The sequence below is a fragment of the Gossypium hirsutum genome, chromosome D11 (assembly GCF_007990345.1).
Source record: "Gossypium hirsutum isolate 1008001.06 chromosome D11, Gossypium_hirsutum_v2.1, whole genome shotgun sequence".
NCBI classification, from domain to species: Eukaryota; Viridiplantae; Streptophyta; class Magnoliopsida; order Malvales; family Malvaceae; genus Gossypium; species Gossypium hirsutum.
In genome coordinates, this window is record NC_053447.1 from 22,899,382 (window position 1) to 22,925,822 (window position 26,441).

Consider the following 26,441-nt stretch of genomic DNA (forward strand, 5'->3'; position numbering starts at 1 on the left):
GCTCTCATTTCCCGTATCACTTACATGAATAACAATAGTTTTGGTTAATTTCATTTCCAAGTCAAATTACATCAGATGTTCACTAGAAAGAATCAGAAGAGTAAATTTGTTAATCACATCAAAGCAGTGCTTGAATATTCATACACAGATGACCACATAATTCTCTAAAAAGGACTTCTTGAAAGCTTCTATTGCAATCTCGCTAATGACCAAAGCAAATAGATAAGACTTTAATTAAAACAAAGACAACAACCTAAAGTAGCAAAGGAAACTAAAAAACTATTGGAAACAACCACACGATTATTGAGGCAATGAGGTCTAATTTTTCTACAGAATCATATGCCTATTTCATGCATAAATGACTGCATAAGTCTACGCAAAGGATATCTTTAGTTTCAAGTTCAATACTGCTAATGACCAATGTATATGAACAAGTCAACACCATAATTAAACAAGATGACAAAATGAGATACTCCATCCATTCGTGGCCCAATGAAGTTGCTAAAAAAATAGAATACCATTGAAAAAATCACAGGCATATATTTTTACTCAAGCAAAAGCTTGTACCATGATGCTGCCTAGGATCATAAATCACCATCTGAGATGTATCTGGACGAAGGACTTTAAGAGAAGCAGTCGGAACACCCGATGGTGCTGATGTACTCTTATCTGCACAAATGAAAACAAAAATTAGCCCAATGAGTATTAATAGTAACCTGGAACAAGAAACGGTGTACCTGTCATTGCAGATCCATTAGAGAGAGCTGACTTATCCACCTTCTTACCAATGTTTTAGAGAGCCACTGAAGAGAATATCAATGAGTTCAAAAATTAGCAAATGCAATTTCAATTATTCAAACATAGAGGTACAGAAGCAATTTTAAGAGTTATACTTACAGTTTTCAAAGGAAAAAGAAATTACACATAAACAAGTCCCAAATTTTTTCATATCTATTGCTGAGACATGAGCAACAAATTTGCGGTTTTATGAAAGAACAATAAAGCATGTTCAAGCTTAAAGCATCTAAAAAGTAGGTGTTAATCATGTTATCCGGACAGGTTTCAATAATCTAGGGCAAGAAAAGATCATAACATTTCATTTTGACTCGAGGTTCCAAAGGCAGATGTGCATCCGGTACAATCAGAAACTCTAAAAGGAGCCAAATTATGCATCGGCCTTTGCAATGACATTACAATGACCATAACAAACACCAAGGTTATGACTAAAATAAAAGAATAACAGCCCTAGTTGCTGATACGTTATAGAAAAAGTTGGAAATGCTACATGGTTATCTTGACATGGAAATTTCCGACCTCATTACATCACTGAACTTCAAAATTTCCCATCAGTTGTAAACATAGCACATTACTTTTATTTACGACATACTTCTCAAATACATCAGATCAACCTAAATAGTCATCAATTGTATAACACTCACTGCCACCCTCAAGATATTGATAGATATCTCTACAACTATCTTTATCATGGAAGATTAAGAAGAAGGCCCTTGTTGCAAGACCAAGTACCAAATAAGGCTACACAGCTCTGGCTCATTCTTCTGTGGACTTATTTGGCTAAGATACTTGCTAGAGGAACTTCATTCTTCTTCTTAGGTTTGCACCTACACGATGTGTGTGTATGTGTTTATCTTTGTCCCCTTCTAAAATTTTCAATACTACTCAAAACTGCTACCAAGCATAAAGCCTCCATTCTTTTGGCTACTAGCTTCAACATAGATGCCAAAATGCTGCTTGCAAAAACAGGCATAAACCAAAATCAGGTAATCATCAAAATCCCCACCTAAAGAGCAAATCACCATTCACAGACCAGGGCGGCACCAAACATACAACTAATACAGTTTTCTTAATACTATTAACCCTACATCCAATTTTTAAGAAGTCTTACTAACAAATATTTCTACCTTCTTGCACACAAATAGTTATTAGTCCTAAGCCAATGTTTAATGAATGTCCTAGTCAGACCCTCCTGCAGTCATAATCGAAAGTTGTACTGCTTAACCATCCTCTCTATTACCAAAAATTACTACTCTCAGAGGGTATCACCAAACATAGTTCCTGTTCTAACTAATAGTCTGCATTATGTCACAAGTTTTCTCCCTCAAGATTTCTAAGATTAACCCAGTTAAATATGCAAACCAACAACCTTAGTAATTTTCCTTCTCATGCAACTGATTTCTCTTTTCCATTTTCTGATTGAAATGTTCCATTTATGAGAAGTGTGAAATCGAAAGAAAGAGAAGAAAGAGGGGCTGCTGCTGGTTACTGTTTTGGCTGCTGCTGCTGCTGCTAGAATTTCCAATTTTGTGAATATATTGAAGAGAAAAAGAGAGGGTTTTGGTGTGCGGAGCAGATAGTGTTGGGAGGAAATGGGGAAGGGAAATTTGATGCCGAGACGAGAAGAAACGATGACGACAGATTAATCAACGGAATCAGTGGGAAATGGGAGGAGAAAATGATTAGGACGGAAGAGGAGAGGGTCGGGTAGGGAGGGAGGGTAAAACAGAGAGATGGGGAGGGAGGCCGGGCGTAATGGCTAATACAACGATTTGGGAACGGATTGTAAAACACGGGAATTTGGGGATTAGGGGCGTAATGTAATACGTGCGTAATGGCTAATACAGCGAACCAAACGCCGGATTAGGGGCGTAATGTAATACGCGCGTAATCGGGGCGTAATGGATTGGGTAATACGGCGAACCAAACACGCTGTAATTTGTTTTGACGGTTATTTTATTTGGTTTGGTAATGTAATAAAAGCATGTCGGCATTTATTCAAAAAAAAAATATATTTAGAAATATTTGTGAAAGAACTTAAAAATTTGTAATTAATAAAATTCGAAATTTATAACACAAAGCCAAAAACCTAAAACACAAAATTAATATGAAAAAAAGAAAGACTAAACTTACTTCTACCTTTACATTTTCAAAGAGCTTCTCACTGTTTAATTTTAATATAACTTGTTTCTTTCATTGTAAAGGTTCATTATTATTACATTCCACTATCCTTGTCTATTTTTCTTTCGTTTTAACCAGCAAGCATAAGATGACCAGGATCTTTATCATCATAATATTCTGTTATCAATTAATTTTGTTTATGAAGTTGAGTGGGGATATATGATGTGGAGGATAATCAAAGTTCCTAACCTTTATGAGATCCTCTGCCATCCTAGAATCTGAAAACCCTAGCTAATGGATTTTGGTGCATTGTATCTGCATTGCTATAAAGCATTTTCACTTTTTGCTTTACCCAAACACACCTGCTAATTTATAATGGTTTCATAGTCAAATGGATTTACTTTTGCCACCTATCAACAAATGGAATGTATTGGTATTATTATCCATGAAAATTTTCACTTCTAAATACTCTTATCTTAATTTTCTCTTTCCTTTGGTTTTTATAGGAGAGATTGGTGATTTATAGTTAAACTCTAGTGTTATATTTTATTTTTATTATTACTACTATTTTTAAAGAGCATGTAATCATTCTTAATTGATTTGTGAAAACTAAAATTTTCATTATTAAGGTGTTGTTTGATAAATTTTTAAAAAAATTAAGTGTTGAATTTAAGTTATAAAATATATTTGGTATATTTCATGAAATTAAGTACAGAATATGATTAGACTGGTTAATTAATGTAATTTTTAAATTTTAAAAATAATTTAAAGGATAAAATAAAAAGAATTGAAAAAATACATTGAGTAAGAAGTAGTTTTATACTTTTTCATTAAAAAATTCTATAATTTGTTCTTGTATTATGGTTTATAAAACGTAGTTAACTGATATTTTTTTAGTTGATTTAATTTTTTTAATGAATTGTTAAACAAAACCTAAGAGAAGTTATTGTTCAGAAAATTAATAATTCAATTTTCTTTCAACCTCTACTAAAAAGACTGTAGAGGTTATGACCCCATTTGAGAGTTTGATTATAAACATAAATGTGTAATTCTTTACTACTATTATGGCTGAAAAGTGTTTTTAAAGAAAGTAATTTTTTAATATTAATTTCAAAAGTTTTTATTATATTTTATCTTTGATACAATGCTTAAAATTATTTACAGTTTCTCTTCGACCCTTAAATGCGCTTCCGCACATTCGAACTCACGTTCTCATACACTGATAATAATATTAATGTCAACCCAGTTAAGACTCAATCGGCTAGAGAAAGTAATTTTCAAAAGTATTGTGGAAAAGTGTTATTTGTTAATCATCGTTATAAAAAACTAGAGTGGAAGGTTAAAATGTTTATTTTAAATATGAGGTTGAAAATTAAAAAATAAATTAATTTAAATTATAAATTTTAAAAAATAATATAATGATACATTAAAGCGAAAGAGGAAAATACTGTTGGGGAGGATGAAAGAATAAAAGGAGGTGTTTCGATAATTTTACTATAAAACTTGAAAAGCCAAAAATTAAAATTTAGGTTTAAATGTCAAATACAGTATGCGGTAAAAAAGTGTTATTTAAAAAGAGATTTCTAAATTAATATGAATCTAAGTTGACATTACAACACTTAATATAACATTAGAACAGTAGTTAAGAAAAGAAATCAAGGATTAATTACAATGGATTTGGGGGTCTTAATTATCCATATCTACACACGCTAACTAGTGATATGATAATTACATAAAAAGATTCATCCACTCCATGCCAAGAACATAATTGTTTTCTCCAATATAGAAAACATCTTCATATCCAAATTCCCCATGGAAAACTGGGTCAATGGCTTCCATTGACAGTACAGATGAGCTTGTACTTTTGCTGGAAACCCCATCTACTCGTTCCGTCAGTTGCTGGATTTCCTTCTCCGCCTCGCTAAGTTGCTCCTTAAGCTTTACCACCTATAATTGTAACCAAAGAACAAATTTAAATTGAATGTAAAAGTGGGCTTAGCCAGTATGGTGTATGGAAGTGGACCCTCTGTTTTTCAACTACTTTCTGTTGTTCAATAAGGTGGCTGTTTGTTGTTCCTTGTCAATGTTTTCCCACTTTTTTTGTCCAAGAATATCGTTTCCCACTTTCACATAAACTTATGATCTCATTAACTGATATTTTTAATAGCTTAAACCCAACAACATAAGTACATGACTTCGAGCCCTGAGCTCGTGCATGTTCTGATATTGGTGGGTCACCATATCTTTTTTTATCAAAAGGATAAAGATCAAAGACGCTGCTACTTCCTTAATTAGTTTCATTTCCTTCCAACAAACGCCTCTTCGAGTTTGAATTATTTTTTTAATTATTTAATCTCTGAAAACATACATATTTTTCCCTGTTTGGTTCCTAAGAAACCACAAGGAAATATGTCTAAAAGAAAAACAAAGGGTTTACATTTAAACATCCAAATAAACTTAAAGTGTGATTAAAACCAGATTATAATTTGTTTTTTGCAAGTTAAAATGATTTCATTTGGGAAATAAAAGATATATGTATATTTACTTACCTCGGATTCAAGTCGGCATTTGTCGAGAACAACAGTTTCGTGAAGAGACTTGAGCTTGCTATACTCTTCCTCCAGCTTCTTGTTCTTCCAACGAGCTCTACGATTTTGGAACCAAACAGCAACCTGACGAGGGTCAAGTCCCAGCTCTGAAGCAATCCGGTCTTTCCTTTCTGACTCTAGTTTATGTTCGTTACCAAAATTAAGTTCAAGGAGAGTGACTTGTTCCTGGTTAAGCTTCCTTTTTTTAGCCACCGCCCACTGGCTGTTCTCCCCTCCCTTGTTCTTCTTCCGCCGCCGTCGGGGCTTCGGTTCCCCTGCTCAACCAAAAGCCTGGCTTAATTATAAAACAATGCAAGAATAAATATGTTTGTGGTTTTAAGTCCATGCCGCACTGATCATTACCTTGGTGTGTTGCAATTTGGGTGTAAAATCCAGGGTAGATTTGGGAGATAAGAGCAATATGATCTTCATGTTCATTCATTTGGCTTGTCATCATTTCATAATCTTGGCTCATTTTCTTTTTCTTTCTAGCTTTTCGAGTGTTTTCTTTTCTGGCTTTCTTAAATTGAGAAATGGGTGATACCTGAAAGAAGTAATGGATGAGTTAAGGAAGTGATGTGGTTTATTTATAGGGTTGAGAGTAGGACTAGTTAGCAGCTGTTTGTTTACCATAAGACCTTTGTTTCCAATATTGGACATCACGTTCTTATGAATAACAACAATGCCATTATAGTATTACAATTTGGTACACTAGTTTGAGACAAGAAGAAATACTGTCACATCTACACTGTATCATTGAACTAGTTTGGAAAATTCTGTCAACCAAATTTGCCATCTCCACGTCCAACAAGTGGATAAAGTTGGACAACAAAACCCTAAATTCCAAAAGTTCATCGTTTTCTTTTTCACTATATAATACATGGTTTGGTTAAAGTTTTAGGATTGAAATTTTTAAATGTGAAAATTTTAAGTATTAAATTTTTATTGTTAAATTTTATAAGTGTTGAATTTGTATTAGAAAATTATTTGAAAAATTCGTAAATATAAGTGCAGAATATAATTATATTGTTTGATAAAAATAAATATTAATTTTTAAAAGATTATTTATTTTTAATTTTAATCTTATTAATATAATATTTTATATTATTTTGGATAATTTTAGATGAAAGAAAAATACGATAATTTGAATTTCTTATTTAAAAATAATAATTTATTTTAATTTTTAATAAAATAAAATCAATTTAATATTTTCTACCTCAAGTGATAAGTAGCTACGTATCTCCTTACCTTATTCAATACTTTTTGGTTAAAATTTTATAGTAAGTAAAAATTAAAATGATTGCCAAATAAATTTAAAATATTAAATACTAAAAATTTTCTATAATTTATCAAATACACCTCTATGATATTCTTTCATATAAGTTCTGTGCATGAGATGAGGATCAATTTTTTTTTTCGTTGAAAGCTGTAAAAGAAATAATTATCCTGATTTTAATTTAAAACCTAACATAAATCATTCTCTTAATTGTGATCTCCTTAGACAAAACTAGGATTGGTAGGCTTTCCAAATTAAGTGATAAAGGGGTGATGGTGGTAAGCAAGCAAGTAATACATAATTTTGCAAGTTAACTAAAAGGGGTTTGGGGATCCCAAAGCTGGCCATTATTGAAGTCAATAAACAAAGTTGGTAAATTAGGTTTGGCCTCTGGATCTGGGCATTCTAGTCAGCCATTGTTGTCCAATTGGGAGTTATTTTCACTTATTTCCATGTGTCTGTAAAATGGTTATTACTATGAGCCAATACCCCATGACTACTTTTAACCATATCTCAATCGTGGCTCGAGAGACGAGTGAAAAACATAAAGAAAAGTTATGAAAATTTGGGATTAGTTAGGACTTTCATTAAGTATTATCATTTTCTTTTAAGGGAATTAAGAAATATTATTATTACAGATGCATCGGGGAAGTAGTCTTTTCTTTTTGAAAGAATATTAAGGTTGTTGGAGAAATCTCTTAAGGTCAGAACTAGAAGGGAGGATATGTCGTCATTGTTGACGTCTTGATTTTATATAAAATTAGAGTAATTACAGTGCATTTTTCATGTGAGGACAGTTTTGTTTCTAGTTTTTGATTGGATAATGTTTCCTACATTTCCATCATTTCACTCTTAAGATAAACTTTTCCACTATTGGATTTTAAGCCAAAAGGATAGGGGATTGGGTTATGATTTTATAACTAATAAACAAAGTAAATGAGGTGGAAGAGCTGCTTAAAACAACATAACTTTTTTTATTATTATTTCTGATATCCACAATTTTGTAATTGAAAAATGAAATCCATTGATAAAGTGTTAAATTGATGTGACAAAATTATAATTTACTTAAACCCCACAATTTAACTATTCATATATATTATGTTTAGGTCCAAATTTCGACTGAAATTATGATTCACTTGGATTGTTAATCACCCTTTGGATTTAATTGGTCTTTCATGTGGTTTTGATGACAACAAAACTTGTACACTAATTTACGTGTACTCATGGTTAGTTCACTTGACTGATGCTTTGGGGGAATATTGGAGTGGAGACAAGGACACGAGTCACTACCCACTTTGTCTGTGTCTTTGGAAAAAGTCTCGTATGTATACTTCATAAAGAGATTGATTTTTTCATGTCGTGAATATAATATATTAATGTGAAACAGATAAGGTGGAGCTCCACCCATAAGTTTCATGAAGGCACTTGAGGGAACATCAAAGCCAAAAACTTTTTATTGATGGGTGAGTTGCATCAAGTCAGTAAGCAAAGGTCCTTTGATCCACAGAATACAATGGCTGGATGGCAGTGGGAAGTTAAAAGTTAGCTATAGCTAGCTAGGAGGCTAAGTGGCACGAGGAACAAGTTGGTTGGCACGGCTGGCGGTGGCCCGGTGACTTAAGGGGTTCCTTCTTTTGAATTACCATGGGACAAGACACACAGACACACACACCCTGCTTTAACTTGGTACGAATTAAATGCCAAGGAAAATGCTCTGCCTATTTTGCCATTACATTGAAAAGATGCTCTTACTTTTCTAACCAATAATGATTTTCTTTGACAGATTTTCACAATGTAGTGGACTTGTTCTTCCCCCATCTCCTTCATTATCTATATAAAATAAATATACTTACATAACCAAATACTTGCCCAAAGTTAATATTACCATTTACCCATTATTTGATGTTATTAACTCAAGAAACTTTACATCGGACAGAGAAAAGCTTTGCTTCCTGCCATGATATATATATTGAGCTGAGGTGACGAATTCCAAAACCCAAATTTGACCAAGAGATAAAGATCATGTGAATACTATCAAGAAAAGAAAAGAAAGAAAAAAAAATACAAAAGAAATGTAGTTTGTTTAATTCCCTCCAAAGATGGGGAGGCAAGGAGAATCTAATAAAACAAAGAACAGTTTCAGGCTGTACTAAATTATCCTAAGAACAATAGGGGAAGTAATGATCTATATTTTTTTCTTTCTCAAAATATCAGTGGAACAATGGTAAATGTTCTGCTTTTCTATGTGTCTTGTCTGACACAGATGACTTCAATCCAAACACTGATCTGATCAGAAAGGTTTCCAGTTTTCTACAAGGTCGACAAAGGGTGATTCTAATAGCTAGCGTGGCTCAAATTCAAGCCATGTAAGTGATGGAAAAGACCCTCTTTAAGGGCTGACAATGACTGGTTTCATGGGCATAGGGAATGCACATGGGGTGCAACCAATTACAGTCCCCAGTTCCGACTCTTGTCTGACACTTAGCTTATTTTGGGACCACCTCAAGTTCTGTCCATACACGTGTTCCTTTCCAGGAGATGTACACACTTAGGACTTTTCCAATGTCGATGCCTAGCCGCATTCATGCTCTAATTTCATTCTTTGAATTAATCCCACTTTAACCATCACTTTTTGTTTTCTTTTTCATGCATGTAAACAAGGAGAAATTAAAAAGGTGACTTCACCTTAGATGAATCATATCCTAAAAGATCAATCAATAAATTTATGATGAATAATTTGGATGGATTGGTGGAAAAAAGATATATAGTTGCTATAAAAACATTGATGGCTCCATTTTGCTTCTATCTAAAACTGCTGAAATTGGTTGAGGGCTTCACTTTCTGCCTAGGACTAGTGCTAACTCTTAGTCGAAATAGATGTATAACTGGGTCCCCTTGTAGCACCAATGTGACATGAATTTTCGTTATTGGAAAGGATGAATGATATAAGGTTGTTAGTGATCAAGACAGACAATTAATGGGTGTCAATCCCTTAAGATAAAGGTTGTTATACCTAGCATTATCTAAGATTTAAATCAAGGTTAAACTTGGATTACTTAACTTTAACCTTAGGTTATAAGAAAGAAAGGATAAGGATGAAACCAACAAGATATATATATATATATAGACAGATTCTTTAAGTTAATTTGAGCTGTACTTTTTGTTATTGTTTAATGAAGAAATCAGAAAAGCTAGGCTGAGGAAGATGCGCATGGCGTGGGAGAGATTCCATTGAATATGCTTTTGAGCTTTGTTTATGAATTCAATTACTTTGACTAAATAATGAAAAATGAAAGAGCTTAAATTAATAATAAATGGTTTTGTCATGTTTGTCCCGACACGTCCATCTCTTGTTTCCCTATCTTCCAACTTCAATGAGGTGTTAATTAAACAACAATTCTCAAATTGTTGTAAATATATTAAATAGATGTATATAACCTCTTTAAATATATTAAAGTAACGAGATTTAACTCTTTACTTCATTAATAATAAGGAGATAATTAAATAGAGTAATTATAATTCATTGAATGTAATACATTTACTAATTAAATGTAAAGGAGCTTATAAATAGCACATTGTAAGTGAAAATTAAACAATAAAAATTTCTCCCGCATTTTTCATCCACTTTTTATTTATTATTATTGTTTTATTAATTTTTTTATAACACGTTACCAACACGAGCTTCTACGAGTTTATAGTGAAGTTCACGTCATTTTGACTTTATATAATTTGCCCGTATAACTCTCGTTAAACTATATATGGTATACGTATTTTCATAATTCTTTTATTTTATTTTCTAGATGAAATATTTGCTTTGGGTAACATTTGCACATTTATTTTTACAACTAAAATCTAATAATGATAATTATATATACATATTTTTTGTATTAAAAAAATTTCAATTAATGTAATTTGTGTTAAGTTATTATTATGACTATTCCTCTCTATGCTAATATTTGACATACATATTATTATTTGGCAAATTTGGTATGTATAATTGAATTATTTTACGCTTGAGAATGCTTATTATTTTACTAATATTTTTTTATTATTTTGGTTCAAGTGATTGTAATGTCAAATCTTGCCAAACTTGAATTTGCAGCCTTAGACATCTCAGGCAAGAATTATTTGTCATGGGTGTTAGATGTTGAAATTCACCTAGATGCTAAAGGTCTAGGAAGTACTATATTAGCAGATAAAGAAGCATCTAATCAAGACAAGGCAAAAGTAATGATTTTCATTCGTCATCATCTACATGAAGGATTAAAAATGGAATATCTCACTGTGAAAGACCCTCTTGAGTTTTGGAAAAATTTGAAAGAATGATTTGACCATCAGAAAATGGCGATACTCCCTAAAGCTCGTTATGATTGGATGCACTTACGATTGCAAGATTTTAAGATTGTAAGTGAATACAATTCAAAACTTTCAAAATTAGTTCTCAACTAAAATTATGTGGAGAAAACATAACTGATGAGGACTTGTTAGAGAAAACATTTTCAACCTTTCATGCTACTAATGTGCTCCTGCAGCAGCAATACCGTGAAAAATGTTTTAAAAGATATTCTAAATTGATTTCATGCCTTTTAGTGGCTTAACAAAATAATGAGCTGTTGATGAAAAATCATTGAATTTGTCCCACTGGTTTTGCATCATTCCTTGAAGTGAATGTAGCAGTACACAATAATTATGAAAATAGAAAATATAGAGGCCGCGGTCGTAGTCGTGGTCGTGGTCGTGGACGTAGTGGGGGATGTGGTTGAGGACGTATTAGTAATCGTTATCATGGTGGTCATAACAATGATACTTCTAACCACCAGAAAAAGAATAACAATGAAAGAAAAGAAAGAAGTTGTCAAAATAATCCTTCAAAGATTGTTGAAAATATATGCTACTGATGTGGTATGAAGGGCCATTGGTCACGTACTTGTTGTACGTCTGAACATTTAGTGAAACTTTATCAAGCATCCATTAAAAACAAGGGAAAGCATATGGAGACAAATTTTATATCTCAAAATGATGAAAGGGAAGCAAAAGATGAAGATATTCACTATAATACTAAAACTGACCATACCTACGAGGATGATAAATTTAGTGACCTTAATAATATAACTCACCTAGATGTGGCAGATTTCTTTGAGAATCATTAGTAAAATTGATGTTATTTTGACATTTTTATGTTGTTTTAAGTATGTTTTTTTCTTGCATAAAGAATAATTTATATATTTAATAAATATTTGCAATGTTTCTCATATTATATGTTGTTTGTTTTTATGAAGAATATGAATTTTCAACAAAATTTCGATGGACCCAAAATCAAAGGAGACATGTGTATTGCAGATAGTGCTACAACACATACGATACTCAAAGATAAAAAAAATATTTTTCTCGTTTGACAATGAGTAATGCCCATGTTAATACAATATCGAGTAGTTCAAAACTTATTGAAGGCTCTAGAAGAGCTATTATATTATTACCTAAATGTACAAAATTTGTCATTGATAATGCTTTATATTCCACCAAGTCTCAAAGAAATTTATTGACTTTTAAAGATATTCGTCTTAATGAATATCATATTGAGACTATAAATGAGAAAAATATCGAATATCTATATATTTCAAATGTTGAATGTGGAAAGAAATATGTTTTGGAAAGACTACCTACTTTTTCATCAGGTTTATATTATACACATATTAGTGCAATTGAGTCACATGTTACTACAAACCAAAAGTTTGTAGAACCACATACTTTTACTATTTGGCATGACCGATTAGAACATCCTGGATCTATTATGATGGGAAAAATTATTGAGAATTCAATTGGACACCCATTAAAGAACCAAAAGATTCTTGAATTCAAGGATTTATCTTGTGTCGCTTGTTCTTAAGGAAAATTGATTATTAGACCATCACCAGCTAAAGTTAGAATTGAATTTCCCTCATTTCTGGAACATATTCAATGTGATATATGTGGGTCCATTCATCCACCATGTGGACTATTCAGATATTTTATGGTATTAATAGATGCATCTAGTAGGTGGTCACATATGTGTTTATTATCGACTCACAACCTGGCATTTACGAGACTCCTTGCTCAGATAATTCGATTAAGAGCACAATTTCCATATTATGCAATCAAAACTATTCGTCATGATAATGCCGGTGAGTTTACATCCCAAGCTTTTAATGATTAGTGTATGTCAATTGGGATAAAAGTTGAACATCCTGTAGCTCATGTTTACACACAAAACGGTTTAGCTGAATCGTTTATCAAATGCCTCCAACTAATAGCTCGGACATTGCTTATGAGAACAAAACTCCCTGTTACAGCTTGGGGATATGCTATTTTGCATGCAGTAGCACTTGTGTGCTTAAAGCCAACAAGTTATAATAAGTACTCACCATTACAATTGGCTTTTGGTCAGGAGCTAAATATTTCCCATCTTAGAATTTTTAGATGTGCAATATATGTTCCAATTACTCCACCACAACGCACAAAGATGGGTCCTCAAAGAAGGTTAAGAATATATGTTGGTTATGAATCTCCTTCTATAATTAAATATGTGAAACCATTAACTGGAGATTTATTTACTGCATGATTTATTAATTGTCATTTTGATGAAACAACATTTCCAACATTAAGGGGAGAGAAAATACAACTAGTAAAAGAAATTACATGGAATGGATCATCATTATCTCAATTAGATCCTCGCACAATTCAATGTGAACAAGAAGTTCAAAGGATTATACATTTGCAAAACATTACCAATCAACTGCCAGATTCATTTATTGACCTAAAGAGAATTACAAAATCTTACATACCAGCTGAAAATGCTCCAATACGAATTGATATCCCAATAGGGCAAATTGTTAGTGCAAAAGAAAGTAATCCATGCCTGAAGCGTGGAAGGCCAATCAGTTCCAAAGATAAAAATCTTCATAAAATGAAAGGAGAAATTATTCAAGATGATAATATTATGGAGGCAAATGCCCAAGAAGAGGCCAAAGATATAACTAATCAAAAACCCCCAAAAGAGATTCAGGTATCTAAAAATGGTGATAACGAAGAAATCTCAATAAGTTATGTTACTTCAGGAAAAAGATGGAACCCAAATGTCGACAACAATTTTGCTTATAATGTTGCTATTGAAATAGCAAAAGAAAATGATGATCTTGAGCCTAAATCTATTGAGGAATGTAGAAATAGAAAAGATTGGTCAAAATGGAAAGACGTAATTCAAGCAGAATTAAATATACTTTCTAAACGTGAGGTTTTTGGACCTATAGTCCAAACATCTGAATATGTAAAGTCAGTAGGATATAAATGGATATTTGTGTGAAAATGAAATGAGAAAAATGAAGTCATAACATATAAAGCACGACTTGTAGCACAAGGATTTTCATAAAGGCCCATTATTGATTATGCAAAGACATATTCTCCTATGGTGGATGCAATCATGTTTAGGTACCTTATTAGTCTGGTAGTGCATGAAAAAACTTGACATGCGTTTAATGGATATTGTTACAGCCTATTTGTATGGTACACTTGATAATGAAATTTATATGAAAATCCCAAAAGAATTTAAAATCCCTGAAGGATATAGAGTTTCCCAAGAAAATCGCTCAATCAGATTAAAGAAAAGTTTATATGGATTAAAACAATCTAGACGTATGTAGTACAATCGTCTTAGTGAATATTTGTTAAAAGAAGGTTATAAAAACGATCCAATCTGCCCATGTGTTTTTATAAAAAGGTCTGAATAAAACTTTGTGATAATTGCTATTTATGTTGATGATCTAAATATTATTAGAACTCCTAAAGAGCTTCAAAATGCAGTAAATTATTTAAAGAAAGAATTTGAGATGAAAGAGCTTGGAAAAACAAAGTTTTGCCTTGGCTTGCAGATCGAGCATTTAAAAGATGGAATTTATGTCCATTAGTCAACTTATACGAAAAAGTTCTTAAAGAAATTTTATATGGATAAAGCACATCCATTGAGTACCCCGATGGTTGTACGATAGTTAGATGTGAATATAGATCAATTTCGTCATTGCAAGAATGATGAAGAGTTTCTTAATCCTGAAGTACCATATCTAAGTGCCATAGGAGCATTGATGCATCTTGCAAACAACATAAGACCTGATATAGTTTTTGCTGTAAGCTTGTTAGCGAGATTTAATTCTTCTCCAACACGTAGACATTGGAATGGAATTAAATATGTATTTAGATATCTTAGAGAGACCATTAATATGGGGTTATTTTATTCAAATAATTCAAAATCTCTATCAGTTAGGTATGTTGATGTTGGATATTTATCGAATCCACATAAAAGTCGATCTCAAACGGGATATTTATTTAAATGTGGAGGTACTATCATATCATGGCGTTCAACAAAGCAGACATTAGCTGTTGCCTCTTCAAATCATGCTGAAATAATTACAATGCGTGAGGCAAGCCGAGAGTGTGTTTGGCTAGGGTATTAACCTAACATATCCTGAAGATATGTAATTTGCCTTTACAGGAAAATATGCCAACTATCTTATACAAAGATAATGCAGCATGTATAGCTGAATTAAAGGGTGGTTATATCAAAGGTGATAGCACGAAACATATTTCACCAAAATTATTCTTCACTCATGATATTGAGAAGAAAGGTGACATATAAGTTCAACAAATTCGTTCTAGTGATAATTTAGCAGATCTTTTTACCAATGCATTGCCAACTTTAACATTTGAAAGACTATGAAACAATATTGAAATGCGTCGACTCAAAGATATAATGTGATGTTACCATTAGGAGGAGCCTAAAACACATTGTACTCTTTTCCTTTAACCAATGTTTTGTCCCATTGAGTTTTCCTGGTAAAGGTTTTTAACAAGGCAATTTGTAATAAAAGATTGTGTACTCTTTTTCCTTCATTAGATTTTCATCCCATAGGGTTTTTCTTAATAAAGGTTTTAATGAGGCACATTTTTATTTAAAAGACATCCAAGGGAGAGTATTGTAAATACCTTAAATGGATGTCTATAACCCTTTTAAACATATTAAATTAATGAGATAAAACTCTTTACTTCATTTATAATCAAGAGATTATTAAATGGAGTAATTAAGAAAACTTAATTCATTGAATGTAATACATTTATTAATTGAATGTAAAGGAGCTTATAAATAGCACATTGTAAGTGAAAACTAAACAATGAAAATTCTCCCGTATTTTTCATCCACTTTTTTACTTATTATTATTTTATTAATTTTTTTATAACACAAATTAAAATTTTGCATTCTCTTTTTAGTTTTGGCTAATGAAAACCCATCATTTTGATTAAGGAAATTGTAACCAACCCTGCCCCCCAAGTCGAAGGGAATGTACAATGGTCCACTCCCTCTTATCTATCCACATTCAAGGCCTAACATCACCATCAATATTTTGACTATAATACAGCTCCAATATCATATTCTTTGTTTTGAAGGATAGTTGGAAAAATGCAAAAAAATAGGCTACGTTATAGATTTCCTTTCTAGGGTTTCTTTGAGTTCTGTGTCGTGAAATGGATATAAACCCGGAATTTGTAATCACATCAAATCGTGGCCTATGATGACATATTGCACCGGGATTAATGCAACTAGCCATACATTTTTTTCCATACGTCAGCCAATAGGTTCTTTTCACAAGATAGGTGCGAATAATATTGGAGGACCCTTTTTTTGGTTACGTCTATCTGTCCTACACTAAAGTAGGCTCCCTAAGCTGCATAATAGGGAAATGTTTGTTCTAGATTATTGTGAAATTTTACCAATGTCCATTAAAAATCTCCAAGTCAATATTATATCCATGTTTCCCTCCTCCCTTACTAAACAACCCTTCACGCCTTGTCGTTTAAGTTCGTGCCCCTCTTTCTTTTTTTAACTTAGATTTCAACAACCCTTGAATTACGCCTTAAATTAAGCCATATTATATAGGCGGGTAATGACTTTTAATTGCAGTAATTAAACTTGGAATGAAAAATCAACTCTCAAATTTATGTAGTAAATGCAGTAGGATGAGCCGCTAGCAGCCAGCACCGAGTGGTTTATTGGGTTCGAGAAAATTTGGTGAACCCTAACCCAAATTTTATGTGTTGGTGGTGAAACAGATGTTAGTAAATCCATAAAAGAAAAGGGTAGCTATAGGGTTTAAATCTTTTGTATTGGAAAGCAAACACTTGGCTTGTCGCTTTCACTTTCTTAAAATTCCACCAAGTAGGGGTTATATTCCCCATACTTATAAAACATCTTTCCAACAGCTAAGTTTGAATCTTTGGGAGAAGGTATAAAATAAAATGACCAAAGATTCTACAGTGTTTGATTAATTCCTTAATTTAATGATGAGCAAATTCCTTAATTTAATAGGGTAAACTATTAGAATAGTCATTTTTATTTCTCTCAGGTTACATTTTAGTCATTTATGTTTGAAACGTTATATTTTAGTCATTTACGTTATCGTGTTGTAACATTTTAGTCACTGAATATTAATTATTGTTAACGGTCTAAACGGTAAGCTGACGTGGCAGATTAAATCATCATTCCAAATAAAAACTTTAAGTTAAATTATACAATTGTTCCATATATTTTTTTAGTTTTAAGCAATTTAATTTTTTACTTCTATATTCTTTGAACTTTTTTTTTCTTTTTTTATCTTTCTCTTATCCTTCTCCCTTTGTTTTCCTCCCTTTTTTATTTCTTTTAACGTAGTTTTTCTATATTTTCTATTTGTTAAAACTAGTCTCTATACTTTTTTTGAACAATTTAATTTTTTCTTTTTATTTCATTATTTTCCTTTTTATTTCTTCCCTTTATTTTTTTCTCTTCTCATATTATTCATTGTAGAAACATAATCTTTGCCCACCAAAAAAACCAAGTCCTTGTTTCTTTCACATGATTCGTAAATTAAATTTCACTCAAAACCAAATATCAATCATTCTTAACCAAATCTCGATTTGAATATAACCTAATTTTGAAACTAAAATTGGATATAACTAATCAATATAAAAACTATATCCTTAATCAAAGCTAAAAATAAATTGAATTCTTTATATTCATCAAAATAATTTTTTTTCCATTTCCAAACTTTTACAGAATCGTGTAGATTATTCCTTTACTTTTCTTTTATTTTCTGACAAATAAAATTAAGCAAACGATAAAATTGATCTAAACCTTCTTGATATTCCCAAGCAAGCTTGATTAGAAGCTGAGCATGGATGAATCGAAGCAAGAAAGGGAGTATGGAACCAAATTGGTTTGGGTAAAGTTGGGGTTAAGTTTCGTATGGTGGTCATTTTAATCATTGAGAGTGTAGAGCTCGTTTGAAAAATTCGTGAAACAATATAGTTTCGAGAGGGAGAAAATGTTGTAGGTAAAATAGATAAGGTGGTCGTAGGGGTTGGTTAGGAGCTTAAGGGAATAGGCTCAAGAAACTTTGTTGAGGGTGGACTAACATAAGTCATGAATGGCAAGGTTTTTGAGTGAGGCGAGCTTGTGGACTAGGTCATTGAGAGATCCAAATTGATTTATTAAAGCGATGATGGATGACGAGGGTTTGTAATTGTGGAGGGAGAATATGCAAAGCAAATTTTATTTTGGTTTCAACTTTCGCCTATTTTTTTATGAACATAAAATAGTTTTAACAAATGGAAAATATAGAAAAACTACATTAAAAGAGATGGAGAAGGGAGAAAATAGATGGAGAAGCATAAAAGAATAGAAAATAAAAAAAAAGGAAAGCTAAAAGAACATAAATGAAAAAAAAAATTAAATTACTCAAAATGAAAAAATATGGGGACAAATTGTATAATTTAACCTAAAATTTTTGTTTGAAATGATGATTTAACGTGTCATATCAACTTATCGTTACACCATTAACGGCTTGGTGACTAAAATGTTACATACGTTAACATAAGTGACTAAAACGTAATATTTCAAACATAAGTGAATAAAATGTAACTTGAAGTAAATAAAAGTGACTTTTTAATAGTTTACCCTAATTTAATCCCATACATAATTTATGATTAAAACGTTTAAAGAATAGATAATTGCAAGCATACATTGACGAATTCCAAGCAGACTCTCTCGATCTTTCCTTTGGATGAAGGTGCGTGCGACCCCTTTGCTTTGGGGCACATGGTAACCATTATAATGTTTTCTTTTTTTCTCTCTTTGGTTTACTAGGGTTATTGGTTGCTGCTATACCAACACTAAAAGGCTACATAGATTGCTGTCTCAGATGACCTACATGACAATGGGATTTGTCAACTTTTTTTTTTTAAGAATTTTGCCATATGTTATGGAGCAATAAATCTTTTGGGTGGTCCATAACCATGGCGTTGCCACCTTGCTTCTCCGAGTAGGCAGCTAGGGTATGCAATCGCTTATCCCATCTCCTTAGTTGTAATCAAAATTTTAATTAATGATATTCAACTTTTAAAGAATGAGTTTAAATTAAGGTGAACTATACAAATAGTCACTCAATTATTAAAAGTTTTCATTTTATGCATTTAAAATAAAAAAAATTACAATTAAGAACTTACGTTATATAGTTCGGTCATTTTAGTGACTCCCATTAAAATCACAAATGATAAGCTAATGTAATAGTTAAAAATCGGTATAATGACTAGTTTAATATTTAACTTTTACATATTATATCGATTTAATGATAATTTTTAAAATATTTACTCTCAAAATTTATAAATATTCTCAATTTAATCCTAATTCTAAAAAATTCAAAAAAATATACATAAATATTTTCAAATAAATATAATAATAAATTTAAATTTAATATTAATATTAATATTAAATAAAAATATTTATATTAATATTAAATAAAATAAGCCCTTCCCCACTGTCCCGTCCCCATCCTCCCACCCCCACCCTCACCCTCACCCTCACCCTCGACCCTCTCCCCCTCAAAATTTTATTTGATCAAAATATTTCAAATTTATCAGTTTCATCAACAACTATTAAAGATTGGATACCAGTCTAAATATCTACATGAAAAATTTTGATTTAATCAAATAAATATTCAAATGGACATAAATTTATTTTTAAAACCTCTTATTTAAGCAAATAAAATTGAAAATATGTATAAATTTTGAAAGTTATTTTTTTTAAATTATGACTAAATTGATATAATATGTATGATTAAATTGGTTATTATACCAATTTTTTTAACTATTAAATTAGTTTACCGTTTGTGATTTGAATGGAAGTGAATAAAATGACCGAATTATATAAAGTGGATGGATGCAAGCTTTATATTTTAGATGGGTAAATGATTTTTTTATAGTTAAGTTTATTCTTCAAATTATAAGTAAGGGATTGTGAGAAAGTGTGGAATCAAACGTGTTGTTTGATTGGTTTCTGCCTGTTTTGGTGTAAACGAAAAGTAGGTGTTGGAATTCTAAAATTGACTAGTAGTATGTTTGAGATGAAGACATCACGCTAAATAAAATAAATAAATAAATTTGTCCAATTAGAAAACATTATTTTATAGCCGTATTTGCACTCAACTTGTGCTGTATATGGGAATTAGTCATACGAATACAAATCGTATATTTTATTTGTTCACATGAATGACGTGTTGGTGCATGATTAGTATAAAGTGTGGGTACAATGTGCAAAATGGATGATGCAATCTCAAATAAAATAAAAGATTACTTTTTTCTTTTGTTTTTTATTCTAGTCTCGTGATTTTATTGGTTTTAATCATTTAATAGTAGCTCTAACCACGCGGCATTGCGACATGATCGGTATTTTTAAATCAGATATGCAGTGCACTTATTTATCTCGAGGTTTTATTTTTTAATGCATGTTTTTTTTAATGGCTTAAATTAAACTAGTAAAGAAAATATAAAAAAATAATTATTTTTTATAATTTTTCTAAAGTTGTTTAGAATTTTTTATGTAATTTTTTAAAAAGAAAATTAAATTCAAAATTTTAATTGATTGCAGCTAATAATACAAAATGCTCAAATGGATGTAATTTTCAATTTTTTTTTAAATAGTTGGTATAGCATTCTTTACTATCCAATTTTGTGACAACCAAGTTGTTTATTCTTTTGCATACAATTCTCTTAGAGGTATGGTATTAAGTCATTTTTAACACTTCCTACATATTCCATTCCACTTGTTATGATATAAAGCATATATATTGCATATGATTGTATGCCTAAAAACAGTCCTTTTCCTTTCTACTGCTTTTAAACGCAGCACCATATGTTTATGGACCATTGTTTTAGTACTTCGGCCCATCACCTATCCACAACATGGGCTTTTTGTTAATTTTAAACGCCCATTCAGGTAGACTCTTCGTCTTCAGTTCCAGTAAGATTGACCATGATATTAAACCTCAAGCCCATCAATTCCTAAATATATGGCTTTCCTGATGACTCCTACCCCTACTCTCTTCTGCTTCAGCTTAATGGAATAATGTTACCATTGTTTTAGAACTCAAGCCCATTCCTCTTCCAAGGCATGGCCCATTGCTTTACACTCAGTATTTCTGCACTTGCTAATTGCATGGGCTTTATTTTATAAATTTCTTACCAGACCTCTTTTACTATTATAAAAAGGTGCACATATAAGTATAGTACAAATACAAATATATATTTGAAAAATTATAACACAAAATTAAACTATTATAAAGTATAGTAGACAAAAAATTGAACAAAACTCATTTATGGCATATGCACAAGTTAAACTAGAGACTTACATATTGTAATTGCACATGATACATTAATTTGGGTATTCAAGGACTCAATACCTCCACTTTAACCAATAACTCTAAAGTCTCATCGATCATACTTTATTTTTTATTGTACATAATATCTATCTTATCACACCAATTCACTCTATAACTACTCTACACACATCATTACGTGAGTTCTACTAAGACCCTTTTCATGTGAGAAAGATGGAGAGAAGAGGATCTTTCTCTCATTTTAGAACCAATTTTTTTCCATATTCCAACCACTCATATTATTCACTCTCTATTCTATTCTAAGTTGGGTAAATCGATTAATTTAGTTATCAATCAAACATTGAATCAACAATTGTTAATAACGCAAGAGTTGACAGCTCATGTTGATATCTTGTGTTCGAACACAGCTTGCAGTTTTAGAAACATATGTAATTTAATTATGTTGTGGAGTAAAACTTTTAGCAAATTTTGGAAAACTGAAATTAAGTGTATTGAGAATGAGCAGATGAGAGTTGATGAATATGAATGAGAGAGCAACTCATTATCTTGACTTAAATCGCAGTCTCAATAGTCAAGCCTCAACCAACTACTTGAACCTTAGATATAATTTAGTGTTGGGGGGCAATGGACCGTTGCCTAGTTAACCTTCCTGGGGCTGCTGTGGTTAAGAGACTTCAACAGGGTTGGGTGAAGTTCTCTCATAAAAGGAAGGGGCATTATTTAGTAATAATCAGACAAGTCACAGCCCTTACAAATATAGGACCTAATATTAGGTTTTTGTGTTTGACTCAAGTTTGGTTATGTCCAATTTAAATTAAATCCATATGGAAGTTGTACTTTCTCTTATATTGGTTTTCATATCCAACTTTAACTAGAGTTGTTTATGATTGTATGAAAACAGAAACTTAATGTTATTTATGATTATTGTTATTGGTACAGCACTGATTATAATCATAACTTAAGAAAACTGAGATTGTTGATGACCATCGATCCTTAAATTCTTTACAAATTTAGAATTTAATCCCTGTACTTTTGTTTTAAAAAATTTAGTCACTCAACTTTTTAAAGTTTAAATTTTAGGTCCAATTATTAATACTTTTAAAAATTCTTTCGTTAAATTTATTGGTGACATTTTGAAATAAAAAAACTCATTTAATAGCCATGTAACTAAAATAACAATGTTATAATGAACTTGAATTTAACAAAATAATTTTAATAGTATTAACAATTAAATTTTTTTTTTAAATTTAAAAAGTAGTTTAAAAACTAAATTCAAAATTTATGAACAAGAGTTATGGTGTATTTTAACAAAAAAAAAGTTGTCAATTTATAATTACAACTAAAGTTGGATATTATTATATATTTATATGCGTGAATTTTTATATTAAACCACTAAACCAATCTCATATAATTTATTTTCATTAATTAAATCCGATAAATTTTATTGTTAAAATATGTCATATACTACTCTACTCTTTATAAATTTAGAATTTAATCTCTGTGCTTTTATTTTTAAGAATTTAGTCCATTTACTTCTAAAATTTCAAAATTTAGATCCAATTGTTAAACTGAAATTTTGAAATAAAAGAAATACCTATTTAGTAGCAATATAACTAAAAGAAGATGATGTGATGAAATTGAATTTAACAAAATAATTTTAAAAATATTAATGATGATATCTAAAAATTTGAGGAATAAATTTATGTATTTTAACCTAGAATATTTTATAGACAAAGGGGTAGGTGATTTCATTTATTCCACTCAATTAAAATACAACTCGGAGTCAATGGTGCTGTGGTTGGGGGATAAGTCCTACACTAAATTATTATAAAATTTTGTCGAAATTAATAAATTAAACAACATCGTTATACTTAAAAAGTTCAAGACACGCGTCGAACTACGAAGTCTTTAAATCTACAACTAAAACTATTTATTTTTCTCACCTAATTTCAGCAAAATTGAAAAGGTTAAAATGCCCCACAAGTCCTTGTACTTTTCGAAAATTAGGAATTTAGTTCTTATACTTTTATTTTATGGAATTTAATCTCCCTACTTCTTAGTTTTCAAAATCCAGGTCCAATTGGTAACACCATTAGCCTTTTTTTTTTGTTAATTACAAAGTCATTTTTTTAATTACATGGTTACCAAGTGAGTATTTTTTATTTGAAAAATATTACAGCAATAAATTTAGCAATGTTAGTAGTTGGACATGAATTTTGAAATTTGAAAAGTAGAGAGACTAAATTCCATGAAATATAAGTACAAAGACTAAATTCCTAATTTTTGAAAAGTACATGGACTTGTGACATATTTTAACCAAATAAAAATGATATTATTAATTGTGTCAAAAAAGAATATTAATACAAATGCATAAAACTTCCCTAAACTATCACTCAATTGAGTGGTTGAATACTAATTTAGATTAGTCATAGAATATATTTATAACAATTAAAAATAAGTGTACATATAATATAAAAGGCTTAGATGTAGGGATGATAAAAGTGGTGAATTTCAAGTAATATCCTAAAACCTTTTAGGTATGAAAGTGATAATAGTGAATAACTTGGGGGACCATTTGAAGGTTTAACCCAAATAGATATTATATTTATACGTTGGTAAAAAAGCATGCGAAACAGCGAATCTTCGTCTTCATCTATGTTTGGAGTCTGAATACAAAAAGAAAGTAAGGTGAAGCCTTTTCATTAATCCTCAAGCTTTTATTTTTGCCCATAAGTCTAACCCCAGTTTCCCTTAATCCTCCATGGGCAAAGGCGTAGGCTGTGTCCCAAGCAAAAAGAGACAACCTTCCTCTGCCGAAGGCTCTGCCGCTGCCACTGCCACTGCCACTACCGCCACCAACAACGCACCCATCGAAGCCGATGAAGAAACCCACGAAACTGCCAGTGTTGCTGTGAATTCTACGAATGCGCAATCAGTTACCGCCACTTTAAAAATCTTTATTGTTTACTACTCCATGTATGGTCACGTGGAGAAACTGGCCAAGCGGATGAAGAAAGGAGTCGACGGTGTGGAGGGTGTAGAGGCGGTTCTTTATCGGGTTCCCGAGACTCTCCCGGCTGATGTGCTGGACCATATGAAGGCGCCGTCGAAAAACCCCGAGGTTCCAGAGATTAAAGCGGCGGAATTGGCGGAGGCGGATGGGGTTCTGTTTGGGTTTCCGACGAGGTTTGGCTGTATGGCGGCTCAGATGAAGGCGTTTTTCGATTCCAGTGGACAGCTTTGGAAGGAGCAGACTCTGGCCGGGAAGCCAGCTGGGTTCTTTGTTAGTACTGGAACTCAAGGAGGCGGCCAAGAGGCCACCGCGTAAGTTGGAATTTTGATTAACTTTCTCTGTTTTTGTTGCAATGGTAGACAATTTCCATAAATTTGGATACTTTAGATAATACATTTCTCCCCAAACCCCTCCACTTCAGCAGAGAAATTTTCATCAATAATGTCGTTTTCCTTCTCTTTACCTTTGTTCTTTCCTGAATTTGTTATCTCACAAGAGAAATCTAAGAAAGTTGGATCATGGAAAATACCTCGTAGATGATTCATGTTACCTAATTTGACATCTAGAGTTGAACAAAGTGCTTATCGTTTAGCTCAGAGGTTACAAGTTGTGGTAGATGTCTCATGAGATCAAATAGATGAAGATACAAGTTGGCTATAATAATAGTCTTATCCTATAAATTTATGTTTACTTGCAAGTGCAAAGATTTATCTTGAATCTGCATCAGTTGGATGGTTTTGGTTGCATTTCAGAGGCTTTGTTCTTTCTATTACAAGTATGCTGAATCCTTTAATTTGTAGGTTTTATTTTAAACAACTACGGTTTAACACTTAGCTTTGATTAAAACGTAAGACAATTGCTTCCGGTTTTACTCATGGCTAGGTTTTTACCATTTAAAGTTGATTTTAATGTCGGTGTTTATGCTCACTGGAAGATGAAGTTTGTCTGACATGAGAATTTAATCTGATCTATAGAAGCCTTTTAGGCTTGAAATGTTGAGTGGATGTTTCTTTCTATAGTGTTATTGCTTTCCTTCTCTTTTGTGTTTCAGTATTTTATATTTTTATTGGTTTGTTATCAATACAAGATGCTCCCTGCATTTCCAGAGGATTCATGGTGCTTTTCGTCCTAATTTATCACTTATCAGCTTTCATACAATTTGTACATCAGGATTATCTGTTCCTGTGATATTTTTTTTGTCCTTGACCAATGTAGTAAGTAAAATATTTATGAAGATTTAGGCATTTCTTGTGCTTCCCTCTGGTTCAGTTGGACGGCAATAACCCAGTTGGCTCACCATGGAATGCTGTTTGTTCCTATTGGCTACACTTTTGGAGCTGGTATGTTCAAGATGGATTCCATACGAGGAGGTTCTCCGTACGGTGCTGGAGTTTATGCGGGTGATGGCACAAGAGAGCCAACTGAAACTGAGCTTGGGCTTGCAGAGCATCAGGGAAAGTACATGGCTGGTGTGGTCAAGAGGCTTTGTCAAGCTTGACATTCCCCACACTTGAGGGTCGCATACTTTGTTGATTGTTCATTAGGTGAATTGTGTTTGAATTTGTCCTTGGTCTTGCCATTTCTCAGCATGAGAGATGTCACTTATAATGGTATTTATTTCACCATTTCTTTTTGTCAATTCCATTCAGTTGAGAAAGATGTACATGATTTGATCTTCTTGTGTCTTGTCTTATCAAATAAGATGTATCATATGCGGCCATCGGGATTTTTGGTTTGTATAATTTCCATTGTGTAATTCACCACAAGCTTTGATTTAATAAAAGAAATTTCATTTGTCTGTCTCTGGTGGATAAAGATGAGATGAATTGGCATACTCAACCTGTCTGTAAATCTCTAAGTGCATGATTTTTTTTTTCTGTAAATGATTTAGATTTGCTAATTTTTGTGATTTTTTC

At 31.7% G+C, this 26,441-nt stretch overlaps 2 protein-coding genes across 2 annotated transcripts; one reads left to right on the top strand and one right to left on the bottom strand.

The window, feature by feature from the left end:
• Positions 1 to 4,504: 4,504 nt before the first annotated feature.
• Positions 4,505 to 6,067, bottom strand: LOC107957425 (homeobox-leucine zipper protein ATHB-40). The gene is made up of 3 exons (XM_016892943.2): positions 5,868 to 6,067; positions 5,466 to 5,779; positions 4,505 to 4,863 (listed from the first exon to the last, which is right to left on the bottom strand). The coding sequence occupies exons 1-3, from the start codon at positions 5,977 to 5,979 to the stop codon at positions 4,645 to 4,647; spliced, it is 645 nt and encodes a 214-aa protein (XP_016748432.1). The 5' UTR covers positions 5,980 to 6,067; the 3' UTR covers positions 4,505 to 4,644.
• Positions 6,068 to 24,013: 17,946 nt separating this feature from the next.
• On the top strand, positions 24,014 to 26,327 carry LOC107957426 (probable NAD(P)H dehydrogenase (quinone) FQR1-like 2). The gene is made up of 2 exons (XM_016892944.2): positions 24,014 to 24,836; positions 25,795 to 26,327. The coding sequence occupies exons 1-2, from the start codon at positions 24,274 to 24,276 to the stop codon at positions 26,021 to 26,023; spliced, it is 792 nt and encodes a 263-aa protein (XP_016748433.1). The 5' UTR covers positions 24,014 to 24,273; the 3' UTR covers positions 26,024 to 26,327.
• The last annotated feature ends 114 nt before the right edge of the window (positions 26,328 to 26,441 follow it).